At 42.3% G+C, this 20,432-nt stretch overlaps 1 protein-coding gene across 2 annotated transcripts; it reads left to right on the top strand.

Annotated features, from left to right (window-relative positions):
• The first annotated feature begins 2,752 nt into the window (after positions 1 to 2,752).
• On the top strand, positions 2,753 to 11,037 carry LOC110507454 (CKLF-like MARVEL transmembrane domain-containing protein 8). Of its 2 annotated transcripts, XM_090188601.1 has the most exons (4): positions 2,753 to 3,229; positions 5,703 to 5,876; positions 6,546 to 6,665; positions 6,934 to 11,037. In XM_090188601.1, the coding sequence occupies exons 1-4, from the start codon at positions 3,098 to 3,100 to the stop codon at positions 7,018 to 7,020; spliced, it is 513 nt and encodes a 170-aa protein (XP_090044727.1). In that variant the 5' UTR covers positions 2,753 to 3,097; the 3' UTR covers positions 7,021 to 11,037. The 2 variants fall into 2 exon arrangements, with proteins under 2 accessions (XP_090044727.1, XP_090044724.1); XM_090188598.1 differs by lacking the exons at positions 5,703 to 5,876; positions 6,546 to 6,665; positions 6,934 to 11,037 and adding an exon at positions 4,469 to 5,536 and having other exon boundaries at positions 2,761 to 3,229.
• Positions 11,038 to 20,432: the final 9,395 nt, after the last annotated feature.

The raw sequence follows: 20,432 nt of genomic DNA, 5'->3' as shown, positions 1-20,432 counted from the left end.
GTGATGGATGTACTGAATAGCTAAACAAATATATTGTCAATAATTAATAACCAATAATGATCAAAACTGAAGATCTAGGGAAACAGGGAAATTGTCTGCAGTATAGCATTGCTATTGCTATAGTTTTAGTATGATTACATAAAACACTGTTATTTATCCTGGGCCTTGTACATTACATCTTCTAACTATAACCTATTCTACAATACACCATGATAATGCACGTTTAGCACGTAATCCAGGCATCAACAAGATGTCTCTTGCTGGACACATAGGAAATCAGGATAACGCTTAATGCCCCTCTGGACCTGTGTGATTCTAACAAGGCTTTAAGGTATTAATCTGAAATATAGAGACTTATAACTACAGCCAGACAAGGGCGTTTATACCTATTTGTGTTAAATCTAAAATGGATTCTCAGGCAGGATTAAGTATTGACTAATACAAAGCCTGTTTACTGCAGGTAATTACTATGTTCTAATTACTAATTCTAATTCTACTAATTCTATTATAATCTCATTGAGATCAATGTGTCTCTGTTGAATTCACATAATGAATCTCCATACTATGAGTTTATTTATCAGGCTGTTTTCCTGAAGCATCTCTTTACTCTACATCTATAAATCATAATACCTCTTAAAAGGTGAATTACTTGCGATATTGTAACTCCTTGTTTTAACTTAAATATATACTGTACGTATAAGTAATTTAAGGGAATGGGGTAATATCAGTAATTTAAGGGAAAGGGGGTAAAATGCCTTGATGAAGCATTGGATTGCAGACAAATAATTGATGGTCCATTATTTTTTATTCACGACAACACTGACTGATAACTTTACTCTTCTAAGGCTACCTAAGTATGATTCTCAATCAGAGACAACTAACGACACCTGCCTCTGATTGAGAACCATACCAGGCCAAACTCAAAAACCAACATAGAAAAACAAAAAGACTGCCCACCCAACTCACGCCCTGACCATACTAAAACAAAGACAAAACAAAGGAACTAAGGTCAGGACGTGACATCCTGCTAATTATTTTTCAGTTGTATTTAACATTTATTTAAACAGGGAGTCACATTGAGATTAAAAATCTATTTTACAAGAGACAATAAAAAAAGGATATGAAAACATCACATCATCATGTGTATAAAACAATATAATTCATCACACAATAAACAAAAATAAACATATTTAATAAAAGCAATCACATAGAGGTCCTCAATCAATAACTTAAACTGCCTGAGTGGCACCAGCACATCTATCTGCAATGAACTCTGCATATTGTCTAGAAAACACCATTAAAATGTTAAAAGGGAAATGTATACTCCTCAAATGAACCGGGGAATCTCATGTTGCTGTGTGTCTGAGGAGAGATAGATGGAATGCTTGCCAACAATAAAATGCATTATTCGAATTTTCATCTTTATTAAATCAGAAATAAAGAATGCAAACAACAAAGTGGATGTGAGTTTGATGAAGGTTACTATGGAGTGTCCGAGTGACCTTTTCCTTAACCTTGCGGGTGTACAGCGGACAAAAAAAATAAACATAATTTTGAATATTCTAAATGACAATGTCACGAGATGTACCGCAGTCAACCAAAGGTCACTTGTGAATTAATTGATTAAGTCCTGTTTTGCATTTATTTATTCGTGATGAGGTTTCTTAGATAGGACCCTAGTATTTGGGGTTCCCGAGTGGCGCAGCGGTCTAAGACTCTGCATCTCAGTGCTAGAGGGGTTGCTAGAGACACCTTGGTTCAAATCTGGGCTGTATCAGAGTGATTGTGTTTGGGAGTCCCAAAGGATGGTGCACACTTGGCCCAGTGTCTTATGGGTTTGTCCTGTTTAGGCTGTCATTGTAAATTGAACTGTGTTTTTAACTGACTTGCCTAAATATGATCATATATATTATCACACAATGCCTCTCTCAACCTGGCCCTTCAGTTTGTTACAGGTTGAATTTAAGTGTCCATACTAATATTTGTAGCAGTATTAACACGTGTATAATATTTTGTTGTGATGTAATTACATCGCCTATTTCGAGTATTGTTATGTTGGTTGTTAATGCACAAGTTGTAGTTAAGCCTCGAGCTGTTTTCACATTTTCCTTTGCCTTTCCCCATGATCTTTGTCTGTCTATATGCTGCCATCTGCTGGTTCAGATTAGACACTACCACAGAACACATTTATTACTGTCACACTGAGGACATGGTGATGAATATCGAGTTTCTAACTGGAGAGAGTAGTAACTAATCAATGATTGAAAACTACATCAACAACTGTCTGATTTAGCGAAGGTACATTAGGCCAGGACTATGGTCCTTATTGGACATGCCCCAGCAGGTCTAGACAGTCCTTAACTGAACACACACTGTTCTGTTTGACCAGAAGGCACACTGTACAGTATCTGTTTGAGCAAAGGTGCGACTACAGTTTAGTAAATTAATAATCCACAGCTAACCTGCATTATGCACTCCTTTAGAAGTGAGACTCCACCAGCTCTCATTGCCCTTACGAAAAAAGTTTGCAGTCAGAGTGCAGTATAACTGCAGTATAAGAGCAGTATGCAGCAATTATTGCATCCGAAATCACACAGCCGACTGCAGTTACTGAACTTTTACCTCAGTTTCAAAACTACAATCAGCATTCTACTGGCTTGGTCTCTCTTCAGTCTTTGGCTGTAGATTGTTCCTGCTCGGGTCCTCTGAAAAAAAGCACCCTATGCAAAACATTACCAACCATACGAGCATGAAAAGGCAATACTTTCTGGCAGGCCGATTTACCTATCATCAAAAATAAGTTCCTCTTTATGCAACCACTCGCAACTCAGTGACATTTTGGGAATGGTATAGGCCTAACTGACCAAATTCATACAGTAGGCTTTGTTATGACGATGTTATGAATAACATTCAGACAGGTCCTAGATATTATTATCTAAAATAAACAAAAACGAGTTGTTTCACAAATTTACAGAGTTCCGCAGATGTCTTGTTGCCTACTCAGGAAAGACGCGTCATTGCCATCTTTCCCACCTTCCTTTGATTTTTTTCTTAATTCAGGTGGTCAGGATCCAAACGCGGTAGATGGATATTGAAAATGGAAGGAGCAGCGACGAGCACTGTGATAACGTCTACAAGCAGCAGCACGGAAAACTTTTCCACCTCTACTCTGGTTTACGACAGGCAGTTTCTTCGCACTGCTTCGGGGCTCCTCGTTTTCGCAGAAATAGTAAGTAGTCAAGTTTCAACGTTCAAAATGTAGGCTACGGGATACGCATAGTATACATCGTCCAAATAAATGCTTATTTGCGTGTTCCTTCTCGACGATGCAACAACAATATGACATAATAAAATATAAGAATACGAACATAAATTAAATGGCTCAGTAGAATAAAATAAACATTTTATAGTAGCATAAATATAATTCAAGAAAGCACTATTTACAGTATAGTCCAATATTTACACGTGTATTGGAGAAGGTGGGAATGGGGGGCAGTGTATAAACTGTGGCTGGGGTGTTTGGGGTCCTGGATGATGCTGCGTGACTTCCTCAGGCACAGTTTGGGTGGGAGCACGGTCCCATGATGTACTGGGCTGTCTTCACCACCCGCTGGAGGGCCTTGTGGTCGTAGAAGCAGGCAACCTGTCTGGACATTCTTGATGGTGCAGGGGCTACATGATGTTGTGGCGTCTTGACAAGAGTTGTGGTGGTGTTGGTCCATGACATGTCCTCAGTGATGTGGACGCTGAAGAACTTAAAACTAGTAACTTTCTCTACTGCAGTCCGGTTGATGTGGATCAGGGCATGTTCCCACCTCTGCTTCCTGAACTTAACAATCAACTCCTTTGCTTTGCTGAGTTTGAGGGAGAGGTTGTTGTCATGACACCACAATGCCAGTTCACATACCTCCTCCCTATAGGCTGACTCGTTGTCGTTGGTTATCAGGCCTATAACCGTGCTGTCGTCAGCAAAGTTCATGAGGGAGTTGGTGTTGTGCAAAGCCACACAGTTGTGGATGAACAGGGAGTACAGCAGAGGACTGAGGACACCCCTGGGGGGCCCCTGAGTTAAGAGTCAGTGTAGAGGAGGTGTTGTTGCCAATCCTCACAGCCTGTGGTCTACCCCTCAGGGAGTTCAGGATCCAGTTGCAGAGAGTGATGTCCTAACTGCAGCACAAACATTTGTGTCCAAGTTCAATATAATAATTTATTGAAATCACTATGGCTTTTACCATCTTTCTCACAATAACTGCCATCAGAATTCATGGAGGGAATCAATACTGTATGACCTGCATGATGGTTTATCACAGATGGTGGCATGACACTGTCCTGAACACTGCACTGAAGTGAAGGTTTAATTATTTAACATTGTTCAAGGAAATGTAACTGGAGAAAATGAACACAATGTCAACCTACTTCCTGTAATATAGGCTACTTCCTGTAATATATGCTTCTTCCTGTAATATAGGCCACTTCCTGCATGGCCAGGCATGACTCCAACACCATCATTAAGTTTGCTGATGACACAACAGTGGTAGGCCTGATCACCGACAACGATGAGACAGCCTATAGGGAGAAGATCAGAGACCTGGTCATGTGGTGCCAGGACAACAACCTCTCCCTCAACGTGATCAAGACGAAGCAGATGATTGTGGACTACAGGAAAAGGAGGACCGAGCACGTCCCCATTCTCATCGATGGGGCTGTAGTGGAACAGGTTGAGAGCTTCAAGTTCCTTGGTGTCCACATCACCAACAAAATAACATGGTCCAAGCACACCAAGACAGTCGTGAAGAGGACACGACAAAGCCTATTCCCCCTCAGGAAACAAAAAATATTTGGCATGGGTCCTGAGATCGTCAAAAGGTTCTATAGCAGCACCATCGAGAGCATCCTTACTGGTTGCATCACTGCCTGGTATGGAACCTGCTCGGCCTCCGACCGCAAGGCACTACAGAAGTTAGTGCGTATGGCCCAGTACATCACTGGGGCCAAGCTTCCTGCCACCCAAGACCTCTATATCAGGCGGTGACAGAGGAAGGCCCTAAAAATTGGACTCAGACTCCAGCTACCCTAGTCATAGACTGTTCTCTCTGCTACTGCACGGCAAGCGGTACCGGAGTGCCAAGTCGAGGTCCAAAAGGCTTCTTAACAGCTTCTACCCCCCAAGCCATAAGACTCCTGAACAGCTAATCAAAGGGCTACACAGACCCCTCTTTTACACTGCTGCTTCTCTCTGTTTATAGTCTATGCATAGTCACTTTAACTCTACCTACATGTACATACTGCCTCAAATACCTCGACTAACCGGTGCCCCCAGACATTGACTGTACCGGTACCCCCTGTATATAGCCTCGCTTGTTATTTTACTGCTGCCGGTTAATTATTTGTAACTTTTATTTTCTCATTTTTACTTAACACTTCTTTTTTTCTTAACTTCTTAAAGCATTGTTGGTTAAGGGCTTGTAAGTAAGCATTTCCGTGTAAGGTTGTTGTATTCGGCGCATTTAAATACACAATAAATTAGACACCACCAGAGTACAGCCATATCCGACTATGTGTGCATCCCAAGTGGCACCCTATTCCCTGTATAGTGCATTACTTTCTACTGGAGCCCTATGGGCCCTGTTAAAAAGTAGTGCACTATAAATGAAATAGGATACCATTTGGAAAGCTGGCTATATGCTTCCCTGTCCCCTCAGGTGTTTGGTCTGCTGGTATGGATGCTGATAGCAGGGACGGAGTACTTCCGTGTGTCTGCCTTTGGGTGGGTCATGTTTGTGGCCATCTTGTACTGGGTCCTGACGGTCATCTTCCTCATCATCTACCTGACCATGGCTTACAACAGGATCCCTCAGGTCCCCTGGACAACTGTGGTATGACACATACTACGGCACATAATACAACAGCACATTATTTGAAACTTGAGTGATTGAGGTTGTTTATTATAAATCTAGCAATTGAATAATTGTGGACTATTGATGTAACATAAAACCAATGGAGTTAACTGCCTTGATGGTTTTGGGGGAGAGAGCAAATAGATGAACCAAGTCTTTATGAATGTGATCAAATGAAACCATTCTATAATGTGTACTAGCCTACAGTATCTGAGACAGCCAGGAATACTGTTGTTGTCATTCTACAGGGTCTGTTCTTCAACAGTAGTGCTACAGTGATGTATGTGGTGTTCTACAGGGTCTGTTCTTCAACAGTAGTTCTACAGTTATGTATGTGGTGTTCTACAGGGTCTGTTCTTCAACAGTAGTGCTACAGTGATGTATGTGGTGTTCTACAGGGTCTGTTCTTCAACAGTAGTGCTACAGTGATGTATGTGGTGTTCTACAGGGCCTGTTCTTCAACAGTAGTGCTACAGTGATGTATGTGGTGTTCTACAGGGTCTGTTCTTCAACAGTAGTGCTACAGTGATGTATGTGGTGTTCTACAGGGTCTGTTCTTCAACAGTAGTGCTACAGTGATGTATGTGGTGTTCTACAGGGTCTGTTCTTCAACAGTAGTGCTACAGTGATGTATGTGGTGTTCTACAGGGTCTGTTCTTCAACAGTAGTGCTACAGTGATGTATGTGGTGGCAGCAGCAGTGGACGCAGCCTCAATCAGCCATGCTGTTAAGGGACGCCATAACTACAACTGCTGGGTAGCATCCACAGTAAGAAAACCACCTTAGAACTCCCAGACAGACATTTAAATCACGCCAACTGTGAAAATATACCACAAATATGACTGAGTATTTATGATTACAGCGATATTAAATTATACAATATTAAAATGCCAAATATATGCTTACAAGTCAGATAAGAGAGGTATGATTCCACTGTGTACCATCCAGAATGCTATCTATTTGGTCCATTTAAGCCTACTCAACTCATACTCAGTATTGTACTGAATTGTAATGTTTTCATCCGTCTGTTTTTCAGTTCTTTGCCTTCCTGGTCACGCTCTGCTATGCAGGAAGTACATATTTAAGTTTTAAATTCTGGCGCTCGAGGGATGAGGAACAATAACCACTCACAAAGGACAGCTAAAGTATATCCGTTATGGAACGCATGAAGGACCTTGAAAAGTACCCATGGTTAAGTGTAATAACCACTCCTTCCCTTTGGAAGACATTTCTCTTTTCTCTGTTATATTTCTGTTATTTTAGAGTTATGGTGTGTTTCATCTGTTGGACTGACAGACCCTGAACCTCAGTGGTGTTTTTACTTCTTATTCACTCATGAGTTTAAAAAAAAATACATTTGGATGAAAATGACTGAAGCTAATAAAGTGGCTATTCTATTTTTCTGAAGCTGGAGATCAAAGCTTTAACTCCAATATTAAAATGGATTGGACAGTAATGTTGTCCCACACTAGATGGTGCCACAATACAAGGCTAAGAAACAGGGCTGATGAAGAACATTACAGTCAATTCTCTTTTTGATCATTCAAAAGAATGATCATATATGAATAATACATTTCACTAATAGGAGTCAGCTACACTGAACAAAAATATAAACGCAACATGCAACTATTTAACAGATTTTACTGAGTTATGGTTCATATAAGGATATCAGTCAATTAAAATACATTAATTAGGCCCTAATCTATGGATTTCACATAACTGGAAATACAGATCTGTTGGTCACAGATACCTTAAAAAAAGTAGGGACGTGGCTTAGAAAACCAGTCAGTATCTGCTGTGACCACCATTTGCCTCATGCAGCGCATCACATCTCCTTTGCATAAAGTTGATCAGGCTGTTGATTGTGGCCTGTGGAACTTCAATGGAGTGGGACAAAAATCCAAGATGGCGTAGCAGTCAGCCGTCTTTGTCTTGTCGTGTCCCGTGTATATATATGTTTTTCTTTGTATATATTTCGTATATATTTGTAATATTTTTAACCTCAATTTCAGCATACTCCTGCAACCCGCCTCACCCAATTCGAAGCCTCCTCCCTAAGTTTGTTTTATTCACTGTTTTAGCACACTCTGCCAACCCGGATGTCCTAGCCGTGTCTGAATCCTGGCTTAGGAAGGCCACCAAAAATCCTGAAATTTCCATCTCAAACTATAACATTTTCCGACAAGATAGAACTACCAAAGGGGGCGGAGTTGCAATCTACTGCAGAGATAGCCTACAGAGTTCTGTCATACTATCCAGGTCTGTGCCCAAACAATTCGAGCTTCTATTTTCTTTAAATCCCCCTTTCCAGAAACAAGTCTCTCACCGTTGCCGCTTGTTATAGACCACCTTCAGCCCCCAGCTGTGCCCTGGACACCATATGTGAACTGATTGCCTCCCATCTATCTTCAGAACTCGTACTGTTAGGTGACCTAAACTGGGACATGCTTAACACCCCAGCCGTTTTACAATCTAAACTAGATGCCCTCAATCTCACACAAATTATCAATGAACTTATCAGGTACAACCCCAAATCCATAAACACGGGCCCCCTCACAGATGTCATCCTGACCAACCTGCCCTCTAAATACACCTCAACCGTTGCCGTTCTTCACTGCCTCATTGCCTGTGTTCGTAATAGGTCTGCGGTCAAACAACCACCCCTCATCACTGTCAAACGCTCCCTAAAACACTTCAGCAAGCAGGCCTTTCTAATCGACCTGGCCCGGGTATCCTGGAAGGATATTGACTTCATTCCGTCAGTAGAGGATGCCTGGTTATTCTTTAAAAGGGCTTTCCTCACCATCTTAAATAAGCATGCCTCATTCAAACATTTTTAAACCAGGAACAGATATAGCCCATGGTTCACTCCAGACCTGACTGCCCTTGACCAGCACAAAAACATCCTGTGACGTACTGCATTAGCATCGAATAGCCCCCGGGATATGCAACTTTTCAGGGAAGTTAGGAACCAATATTCACAGGCAGTTAGGAAAGCTATGGCTAGCTTTTTCAAACAGAAATTTGCATCCTGTAGCAAACTCCAAAAAGTTCTGCGACACTGTAAAGTTCATGGAGAATAAGAGAACCTCCTCCCAGCTGCCCACTGCACCTAGGCTAGGAAACACTGCCACCACCAATAAATCCACGATAATTGAGAATTTAAATAAGCATTTTTCTACGGCTATGCTTTCCACCTGGCTACCCCGGTCAACAGTTCTGCACCCCCCACAGCAACTTCCCTAAGCCTCCCCATTTCTCCATCAACCAAATCCAGATAGCTGATGTTCTGAAAGTGCTGCAAAATCTGGACCAATACATATCAGTTGGGCTAGACAATCTGTACCCTCTCTTTCTAAAATGATATGCCGCAATTGTTGCAACCTCTATCACTAGCCTGTTCAACCTCTATTTCATATCGTCTGAGATCCCCAAAGATTGGACAGCTGCCGCGGTCATCCCCATCTTCAAAACGGGGAGACACTCTTGACCCAAACTGTTATAGACTTAAATCTATCCTACCCTGCCTTTTAAGGTTAACAAACAGATCACCGACCATTTCGAATCCCACCGTACCTTCTCCGCTTTGCAATCTGGTTTCCGAGCTGGTCATGGGTACACCTCAGCCACGCTCAAGGTCCTAAACAATATCATGACTGCCATCGATAAAAGACAATACTGTTCAGCCGTATTTATTGACCTGGCCAAGGTTTTCGACTCTGTCAATCACCACATTCTTATCGGCAGACTCAAAAGCCTTAGTTTCTCAAATGACTGCTTTGCCTGGTTCACCAACTACTTCTCAGAGTTCAGTGTGTCAAATCGGAGGGCCTGTTGTCCGGACCTCTGGCAGTCTCTATACATCAATGATGTCACTCTTGCTGCTGGTGACTCTCTGATCCACCTCTATGCAGACGACACCATTCTGTATACGTCTGTCCCTTTTTTGGACACTGTGTTAACTATCTTCCAGACAAGCTTCAATGTCATACAACTCTCCTTCCGTTTTCTCCAATTACTCTTAAATGCAAGTAAACTAAATGCATGCTCTTCAACCGATCACTGCCCGCACCTGCCCGCCTGTCTAGCATCACTACTCTGGACGGTTCTGACTGAGAATATGTGGACAACTACAAATACCTAGGTGTCTGGTTAGACTGTAAACTCTCCTTCCAGACTCATTAAGACACATTAAGCACCTCCAATCCAAAATTAAGTCTAGAATCGGCTTCCTATTTCGTAAACAAAGCATCCTTCACTCATTCTGGCAAAAATACCCTCGTAAAACTGACTATCCTACCGATCCTTGACTTTGGCGATGTCATTTACAAAATAGCTTCCAACCCACTACTCAGCAAATTGGATGCAATCTATCACAGTGCCATCCGTTTTGTCACCAAAGCCCATGTACTACCCACCACTGCGACCTGTATGATCTCGTTGGCTTGCCCTCGCTTCATATTCGTCTCCAAAGCCACTGGCTCCAGGTCATCTATAAGTCTTTGCTAAGTAAAGCCCCCCCTTATCTCAGCTCACTGGTCACCATAGCAGCACTCACCCATAGCACACACTCCAGCAGGTGTATTTCACTGGTCACCCCCTAAGCCAATTCCTCCTTTGGCTGCCTTTCCTTCCAGTTCTCTGCTGCCAATGACTGGAACGAATTGCAAAAGTCACTGAAGCTGGAGACTCATATCTCCCTCTCTAACTTTAACCATCAGCTGTCAGAGCAGCTTGCCGATCATTGCACCTGTACATAGCCCATCTGTAAAAAGCCCATCCAACTATCTCACCCCCATATTTTTATTTATTTATTTGTGCTCCTTTGCACCCTAGTATCTCTACTTGCACATTCATCTTCTGCACATCTATCACTCCAGTGTTTAATTGCTAAATTGTAATTACTTCGCCACTACGGCCTATTTATTGCCTTACGTCCCTAATCTTACCTCGTTTGCACACACTGTAGACTTTTCTATTGTGTTATTGACTGTATGTTTGTTTATTCCATGTGTAACTCTGTGTTGCATTGCTATGCTTTATCTTGGCCAGGTCGCAGTTGTAAATTAGAACTTGTTCTCATCTGGCCTACCTAGTTAAATAAAGGTGAAATAAAAATAAAATCTAATAATAAAATTGACTTTGTGGAGTTGCTGGTTATTGGCAGGAACTGGAACACACTGTCGTACATGTCGGTGCAGAGCATTCCAAATCTGCTCAATGGCTGACATGTCTGGTGAGTATGCAGGCCATGGAAGAACTGGGATATTCTCAGCTTCTTGGAATTGTGTATAGATCCTTTCCACATGTGGCAGTGCATTATCATGCTGTAACATGAGGTGAAGGCAGCGGATGAAGGGCACGACAATGGGCCTCAGGATCTCGTCACGGTATCTCTGTGCATTCAAATCGCCATCAATAAAAATTGAATTGTATTCGTTGTCCGCTTATGCCTGCCCGTACCATAACCCCACCGCCACCATGGGGCACTATGTTCACAACATTGACATCAGCAAACCGCTCACCCACATGACTCCATACACGTGGTCTCCATCTGCCCGGTATAGTTGAAATCGGGATTCATCTGTTTCTCCAGTGTGCCAGTGGCCATTGAAGGTCAGCATTTGCCCACCGAAGTCAGTTACAATGTCAATCTGCAGTCTGGTCAAGACAGTGGTGTAAAGTACTTTAGTAAAAATACTTTAAAGTACTACTTATGTCATTTTTTTGAGTATCTGTACTTTACTATTTATATTTTTGACAACTTTTACTTCACTACATTCCTGTACTTTTGATACTTATATATACTTATAGTATATTTTAGCAATTAGCATTTCGTTTTGATACCCTATCAAAAAGGTTATAAAAAATAATTTTAGAGTTTTACTCAAGTAGTATTTTACTGGGTGACTTTCACTTTTACTTGAGTCATTTTCTATTAAGTTAACTTTAATTATTACTCAAGTATGACAATTGGGTACTTTTTCAACCACTGGGTGAGAACGACGAGCACACAGTTGAGCTTCACTGAGACGATTTCTGACAGCTTGTGCAGAAAGTTTTTGGTTGGTTGTGCAAACCCACAGTTACATTAGCTGACCCTCTTACCGGGCTCAGACAATCCCGCAGGTGGTGGAGGTCCTGGGCTGGCATCGTTACATGTGGTCTGCGCTTATGGGGTTGTTGGACGTACTGCCAAATTCGGAGGCGGCTTATGGTAGAGAAATTAACAACCTCTGGCAACAGCGCTGGTGGACATTCCTGCAGTCAGCGTGCCAATTGCATGCTCCCTCAAAACTTGAGACATCTGTGGCATTGTATTGTGTGACAAAACTGCACATTTTAGAGTGGCATTTTATTGTCCCCAGTGCAAGGTGCACCTGTGTAATGATTAGGGATGCACCGGTACACAGTATGTTGTCGAACCATTCGGAATGCCCCCTACAGTTCAATACGCACACGTGAACCTCGGAATTACGATATGCCTGTCATTTCCCTACAATTTCCAAAACTTGCTTATTGCGCTGCAGATTACAGGCACGTTGTACATTGAGATCCACAGAACCAGACACGCAGTTTGTGAACAGGCTTGGCATGCAACTGCTTGGGGTTCCAGGATGTTAAAGGTCTCCTGAGGGCTGACAAACTTTACTCCACATGTCTCAAAATGTGGCAACTGCAGTGACCGCAACCCCCCCCCCCCTCCAACCAATGGACTATTTGCAATGACATCTCAGTAGGTAACCTCCCTAAAGGGGCCCCATGAAGAGATGGGAAACTAAAAACAAATATTATCTCAGCTCCACCGTGACAATGGCGAGTGCTAGTGAGACAGAGAGAAGCAAATTTGAAGAGGCACTGCCGTCTTTTCAAATCCGCTGTGTGGGAACATTTTGCATTCAGCATTCAATACGATGATGAGGGTAAGAGGACCGTAAACAAACAAAGTACAGTCTGCAAGCATTGCTTTGCCACTGTCGGCTACTCGAGTGGAAACACTTCTAACAAGATGTGTCATTTATGTGGCCACCACCTGGCCGTATCCCTTGCAGGTGGAGCTGGAGCAAGGAGAGTCCACTCGTTAGCGAAAACAACAATCTCCCCCCTTATCTCAGCTCACTGGTCACCATAGCAGCACTCACCCATAGCACACACTCCAGCAGGTGTATTTCACTGGTCACCCCCTAAGCCAATTCCTCCTTTGGCTGCCTTTCCTTCCAGTTCTCTGCTGCCAATGACTGGAACGAATTGCAAAAGTCACTGAAGCTGGAGACTCATATCTCCCTCTCTAACTTTAACCATCAGCTGTCAGAGCAGCTTGCCGATCATTGCACCTGTACATAGCCCATCTGTAAAAAGCCCATCCAACTATCTCACCCCCATATTTTTATTTATTTATTTGTGCTCCTTTGCACCCTAGTATCTCTACTTGCACATTCATCTTCTGCACATCTATCACTCCAGTGTTTAATTGCTAAATTGTAATTACTTCGCCACTACGGCCTATTTATTGCCTTACGTCCCTAATCTTACCTCGTTTGCACACACTGTAGACTTTTCTATTGTGTTATTGACTGTATGTTTGTTTATTCCATGTGTAACTCTGTGTTGCATTGCTATGCTTTATCTTGGCCAGGTCGCAGTTGTAAATTAGAACTTGTTCTCATCTGGCCTACCTAGTTAAATAAAGGTGAAATAAAAATAAAATCTAATAATAAAATTGACTTTGTGGAGTTGCTGGTTATTGGCAGGAACTGGAACACACTGTCGTACATGTCGGTGCAGAGCATTCCAAATCTGCTCAATGGCTGACATGTCTGGTGAGTATGCAGGCCATGGAAGAACTGGGATATTCTCAGCTTCTTGGAATTGTGTATAGATCCTTTCCACATGTGGCAGTGCATTATCATGCTGTAACATGAGGTGAAGGCAGCGGATGAAGGGCACGACAATGGGCCTCAGGATCTCGTCACGGTATCTCTGTGCATTCAAATCGCCATCAATAAAAATTGAATTGTATTCGTTGTCCGCTTATGCCTGCCCGTACCATAACCCCACCGCCACCATGGGGCACTATGTTCACAACATTGACATCAGCAAACCGCTCACCCACATGACTCCATACACGTGGTCTCCATCTGCCCGGTATAGTTGAAATCGGGATTCATCTGTTTCTCCAGTGTGCCAGTGGCCATTGAAGGTCAGCATTTGCCCGGTATAATTGAAACTGGGATTCATCTGTTTCTCCAGTGTGCCAGTGGCCATTGAAGGTCAGCATTTGCCCACCGAAGTCAGTTACAATGTCAATCTGCAGTCTGGTCAAGACAGTGGTATAAAGTACTTTAGTAAAAATACTTTAAAGTACTACTTATGTCATTTTTTTGAGTATCTGTACTTTACTATTTATATTTTTGACAACTTTTACTTCACTACATTCCTGTACTTTTGATACTTATATATACTTATAGTATATTTTAGCAATTAGCATTTCGTTTTGATACCCTATCAAAAAGGTTATAAAAAATAATTTTATAGTTTTACTCAAGTAGTATTTTACTGGGTGACTTTCACTTTTACTTGAGTCATTTTCTATTAAGTTAACTTTAATTATTACTCAAGTATGACAATTGGGTACTTTTTCAACCACTGGGTGAGAACGACGAGCACACAGATGAGCTTCACTGAGACGATTTCTGACAGCTTGTGCAGAAAGTTTTTGGTTGGTTGTGCAAACCCACAGTTACATTAGCTGACCCTCTTACCGGGCTCAGGCAATCCCGCAGGTGGTGGAGGTCCTGGGCTGGCATCGTTACATGTGGTCTGCGCTTATGGGGTTGTTGGACGTACTGCCAAATTCGGAGGCGGCTTATGGTAGAGAAATTAACAACCTCTGGCAACAGCGCTGGTGGACATTCCTGCAGTCAGCGTGCCAATTGCATGCTCCCTCAAAACTTGAGACATCTGTGGCATTGTATTGTGTGACAAAACTGCACATTTTAGAGTGGCATTTTATTGTCCCCAGTGCAAGGTGCACCTGTGTAATGATTAGGGATGCACCGGTACACAGTATGTTGTCGAACCATTCGGAATGCCCCCTACAGTTCAATACGCACACGTGAACCTCGGAATTACGATATGCCTGTCATTTCCCTACAATTTCCAAAACTTGCTTATTGCGCTGCAGATTACAGGCACGTTGTACATTGAGATCCACAGAACCAGACACGCAGTTTGTGAACAGGCTTGGCATGCAACTGCTTGGGGTTCCAGGATGTTAAGGGTCTCCTGAGGGCTGACAAACTTTACTCCACATGTCTCAAAATGTGGCAACTGCAGTGACCGCAACCCCCCCCCCCCCCCCCCCCCAACCAATGGACTATTTGCAATGACATCTCAGTAGGTAACCTCCCTAAAGGGGCCCCATGAAGAGATGGGAAACTAAAAACAAATATTATCTCAGCTCCACCGTGACAATGGCGAGTGCTAGTGAGACAGAGAGAAGCAAATTTGAAGAGGCACTGCCGTCTTTTCAAATCCGCTGTGTGGGAACATTTTGCATTCAACATTCAATACGATGATGAGGGTAAGAGGACCGTAAACAAACAAAGTACAGTCTGCAAGCATTGCTTTGCCACTGTCGGCTACTCGAGTGGAAACACTTCTAACAAGATGTGTCATTTATGTGGCCACCACCTGGCCGTATCCCTTGCAGGTGGAGCTGGAGCAAGGAGAGTCCACTCGTTAGCGAAAACAACAATCTCTCGCTGCTGTCTTCCAACAATAATTTGTGACAAATTCATAAAAACATTAAGAAATAACGAAAGCAGTGGGAATATTCATAGCCAAAGATTTGCATCCCCATTCAGTGGTTACCGACTCAGGATTTCGTCACCTGGGGATTTTTTTTTTTACCGCGCTACAATGTCCCCTAGCTCACACATTTCAGCAGCAAAGTAATTGCCAAACTCTATGAAACATCACAGAGAGAAATTGAAAACAAATTGACACAGACACCCTATCTAGCTCTCTCCACTGATAGTTGGACCACCCGAGCAACTCAAAGCTACCTCACTGTGATGGTTTACTATGTACTGGATTGGGAGATAAAGAGCTACGTGTTGCAAATGAGAGTCATACAAGCGCACACTTTTCTTAAATATAAACATACCGAAACCGTACCTTGGCCCACAAACCATGAGACATACCAAACCGTGGGCCAGCTGTACCGTTGCATCCCTAATAATGATCATGCTGTTTAATGAGCTTCTTGATATGCCACACCTGTCTTGGCAAAGGAGAAACGCTCACTAACCAATGTAAACAAAACAAATTAGAGAAATAAGCTTTTTGTTTGTTTGGAACATTTCTGGGATCTTTTATTTCAGCTCATGAAACATGGGCCCAACACTTTACATGTTGTGTTTTAAATGTTATATTTTTGTTCAGTGTAGATAGTGTAGTGTTTTGACATGTTTTCATTCTACTGTACATCATTTGAAATGTTGCCCAGGTTGTGCTTTGTGATGCTTTGAGGGTCCAATACAGGGGGATACATTTACTCAGATTAGTGATTCTGGTCTGAATATACAGTAGGGAAGCAGTAGTCAAGCTAACATTTTAGACTCTATAATAAACTATAATGTAGCATTGTTCAAGGTTTAACAACTATAATTTAAAAAATCACACATCATGTCTTTAAGATTTGCAGGCATCCCATTGCAGTATCATCCACATTACACTAAATGCAAATAGCAAAAATCCATATAATTTTTGCCCCATTTAAATCGATGTCTGTTCCTCAAATTAGCTCAGATTTACTGGAACTAAGACAATGTTTCAAGGAACCACAGACTTATTCTGTATAACAAAGACAATACATGTTTTTCCTACTTTCATTCTAGCTCACCAAAACTAGTTAAGCAGCTTTGACTGTTGAACCATCCATATACTGTATAAACCACATCTATCAAACTGTCTAATCTAGAACAACAACACAGTTAAAGCTGCAGTCTGTGATACGCCACAAAGTGGTGTCTCTCCCCACCACTTGTTTTGGTATACAGCTGAACATTGAACAGCTTCCCAAATCTCAGATTGTAACTTTAACTTAAACACTATGCAGCTTGTCATGCAATGCCAGGCTAGAAGGAGAGCAGACTTCATAGACAAAATGTTTGATGTTATGAATGGGTATGGCAGATATACAGTTGAATTCGGAAGTTTACATAAACTTAGTTTGGAGTCATTAAAACTCGTTTTTCAACCACTCCACAAATTTCTTATTAACAAACTATAGTTTTGGCAAGTCGGTTAGGACATGTACTTTGTGGATGACACAAGTCATTTTTCCATCAATTGTTTACAGACAGATTATTTAACTTAGAATTCACTGCATCACAATTCCAGTGGGTCAGAGGTTTACATACACTAAGTTGACTGTGCCTTTAAACAGCTTGGAAAATTCTAGAAAATTGTGTAATGGCTTTAGAAGCTTCTGATAGGCTAATTGACATAATTTGAATCAATTGCATCAATTGAATCAAATACACCTGTGGATGTATTTCAAGGCCTGCTTTCCAACTCAGTGCCTCTTTGCTTGACATCATGGGAAAATCTAAAGAAATCAGCCAAGACCTCAGATTTTTTCTTTAGACATCCACAAGTCTGGTTCATCATTGGGAGAAATTTCCAAACACCTGAAGGAACCATGTTCATCTGTACAAACAATAGTGCGCAAATATAAACACTGTGGGACCACGCAGCCGTCGTACCGCTCAGGAAGGAGACTCGTTCTGTCTCCTAGAGATGAACGTACTTTGATGCGAAAAGTGCAAATCAATCCCAGAACAACAGCAAAGGATCTTGTAAAGATGCTGGAGGAAACCGGTACAAAAGTATCTATATCCACAGTAAAACGAGTCCTATATCGACATAACATGAAAGGCCGCTCAGCAAGGAAGAAGCCACTGCTCCAAAACCGCCATAAAAAAGCCAGACTACGGTTTGCAACTGCACATGGGAACAAAGATTGTACTTTTTGGAGAAATGTCCTCTGGTCTGATGAAACAGAAATAGAACTGTTTGGCCATAATGACCATCGTTATGTTTGGAGGAAAAAGGGGAGGCTTGCAGGCCAAAGAACACCATAACAACCATGAAGCACGGGGGTGGCAGCATCATGTTGTGGGGGTGCTTTGCTGCAGGAGGGACTGGTGCACTTCACAAAATAAATGTAATCATGAGGAAGGAAAATTATGTGGATATATTGAAGCAACATGTCAAGACATCAGTCAGGAAGTTAAAGCTTGGTCGCAAATAGGTCTTCCAAATGGACAATGACCCCAAGCATACTTCCAAAGTTGTGGCAAAATGTCTTAACTTCACTAGGGTAGGGGGCAGCATTGGGAATTTTGGATGAAAAGCATGCCCAAATTAATCTCAACTACACCTCATATTGAATAATGTGGAAATTGAGCAAGTTGAGGTGATTAAACTGCTTGGAGTAACTCTGGATTGTAAACTGTCATTGTCAAAACCTATTGATACCACGGTAGCTAAGATGGGGAGAAGTCTGTCTATAATAAAATGCTGCTCTGCCTTCTTAACAACACTATCAACAAGGCAGGTCCTACAGGCCCTGGTTTTGTCACACCTGGACTACTGTTCAGTCATGTGGTCAGGTGCCACAAAGAGGGATTTGGGAAAATTACAGTTGGCTCAGAACAGGGCAGCCCGGCTGGCTCTTAAAAGCACACGGAGAGCTAACATTAATGACATGCATGTCAATCTCTCATGGCTCAAAGTGGAAGAGAGATTGACTTCCTCATTACTTGTTTCTGTAAGAGGTGTTGACAAGCTGAAGATACCGAGCTGTCTGTTAAAATACTGGCACCCATGCATACCCCACAAGACATGCCACCATAGGTCTCGTGACACTCCCCAAGTCCAGAACAGACTATGGGAGGCGCACAGTACTACATAGAGCCATGACTACATGGAACTATATTCCACATCAGGTAACTGATGCATGCACTAGAATCAGATATTAAAAGCAGGTAAAAATACACCTTATGGAACAGCGTGGACTGTGAAGTAACACAAACATAGGCACAGACACATGCATACACACACATGATAACATACGCACTATGCACACAAATACATGGATTTTGCATTGTAGATATGTGGTAGTGGAGTATGGGCCTGAGGGCACACACTTGGTGTGTTGTGAATTCTGTAATGAATGTTTTGTAATGTTTTTAAAATTGTACAACTGCCCTAATTTTGACGGACCCCAGGAAGAGTAGCTGCTGCCTTGGCAGCATGGGGATCCATAATAAACCCCAGGAAGAGTAGCTGCTGCCTTGGCAGCATGGGGATCCATAATAAACCCCAGGAAGAGTAGCTGCTGCCTTGGCAGCATGGGGATCCAAAATAAACCCCAGGAAGAGTAGCTGCTGCCTTGGCGGCATGGGGATCCATAATAAACCCCAGGAAGAGTAGCTGCTGCCTTGGCAGCATGGGGATCCATAATAAACCCCAGGAAGAGTAGCTGCTGCCTTGGCAGCATGGGGATCCATAATAAACCCCAGGAAGAGTAGCTGCTGCCTTGGCAGCATGGGGATCCATAATAAACCCCAGGAAGAGTGGCTGCTGCCTTGGCAGCATGGGGATCCATAATAAACCCCAGGAAGAGTAGCTGCTGCCTTGGCAGCATGGGGATCCATAATAAACCCCAGGAAGAGTAGCTGCTGCCTTGGCAGCATGGGGATCCATAATAAACCCCAGGAAGAGTAGCTGCTGCCTTGGCAGCATGGGGATCCATAATAAACCCCAGGAAGAGTAGCTGCTGCCTTGGCAGCATGGGGATCCATAATAAATACATATACAAATGACCCCTAGAGTCTATTGACTTGGTTACAGTACTGGTTGAATGATGGTTAACTGACAGATGCCAGCAATTTTCTGATATCTCTAACATTTAATGTGAATGATTCACTACTCTAAAACAGACATGTGTGTGGAGATATATCTCTCTCCTGTCTGGCAAGAGAAACAGATTCTGACGATTAGAGCAGTTTCCCACAACCTGCCTGCCTAATGAATAGAACGGAATGGGGATATATCTGTCTGTCACTGAACTTAATCGTCATAACATCAGGAAAGTCTAATCCAGAGCCAGAAAAGTTCATGATCTCACAGCAGTGTCGAGCCTGTTTGACTAGTTGATGGAGCAGAAAAATGCTTGGCATTGCTTTTAGGGGGAATATTTAGATCGGACCAATTTTTTTAAATTGTTGTCATTAGCACAAAGTTCAACAAAGGCCCCAATAGATGCTACATATTAGTCCAAATCTAGAAGGGGTAATAGACATGCATTATTTATCTCTATTAAATGCAGACTATGAGAGCAGTACACTGATTCACAACATGTTAACAGATTGCAAAGGAATACCTTACCCATACAAGAACAACATACAACAGAGACAAATGAAAAGAGAATAATGAAAGAGACAAATTAAAGTATTTCAAAAG

This window comes from Oncorhynchus mykiss, chromosome 2, assembly GCF_057628025.1.
Source record: "Oncorhynchus mykiss isolate SJ-2025 chromosome 2, ASM5762802v1, whole genome shotgun sequence".
Taxonomy (NCBI): Eukaryota; Metazoa; Chordata; class Actinopteri; order Salmoniformes; family Salmonidae; genus Oncorhynchus; species Oncorhynchus mykiss.
The sequence above is the reverse complement of the archived record's forward strand: the minus strand, read 5'-3'. Positions and strand labels throughout refer to the sequence as shown.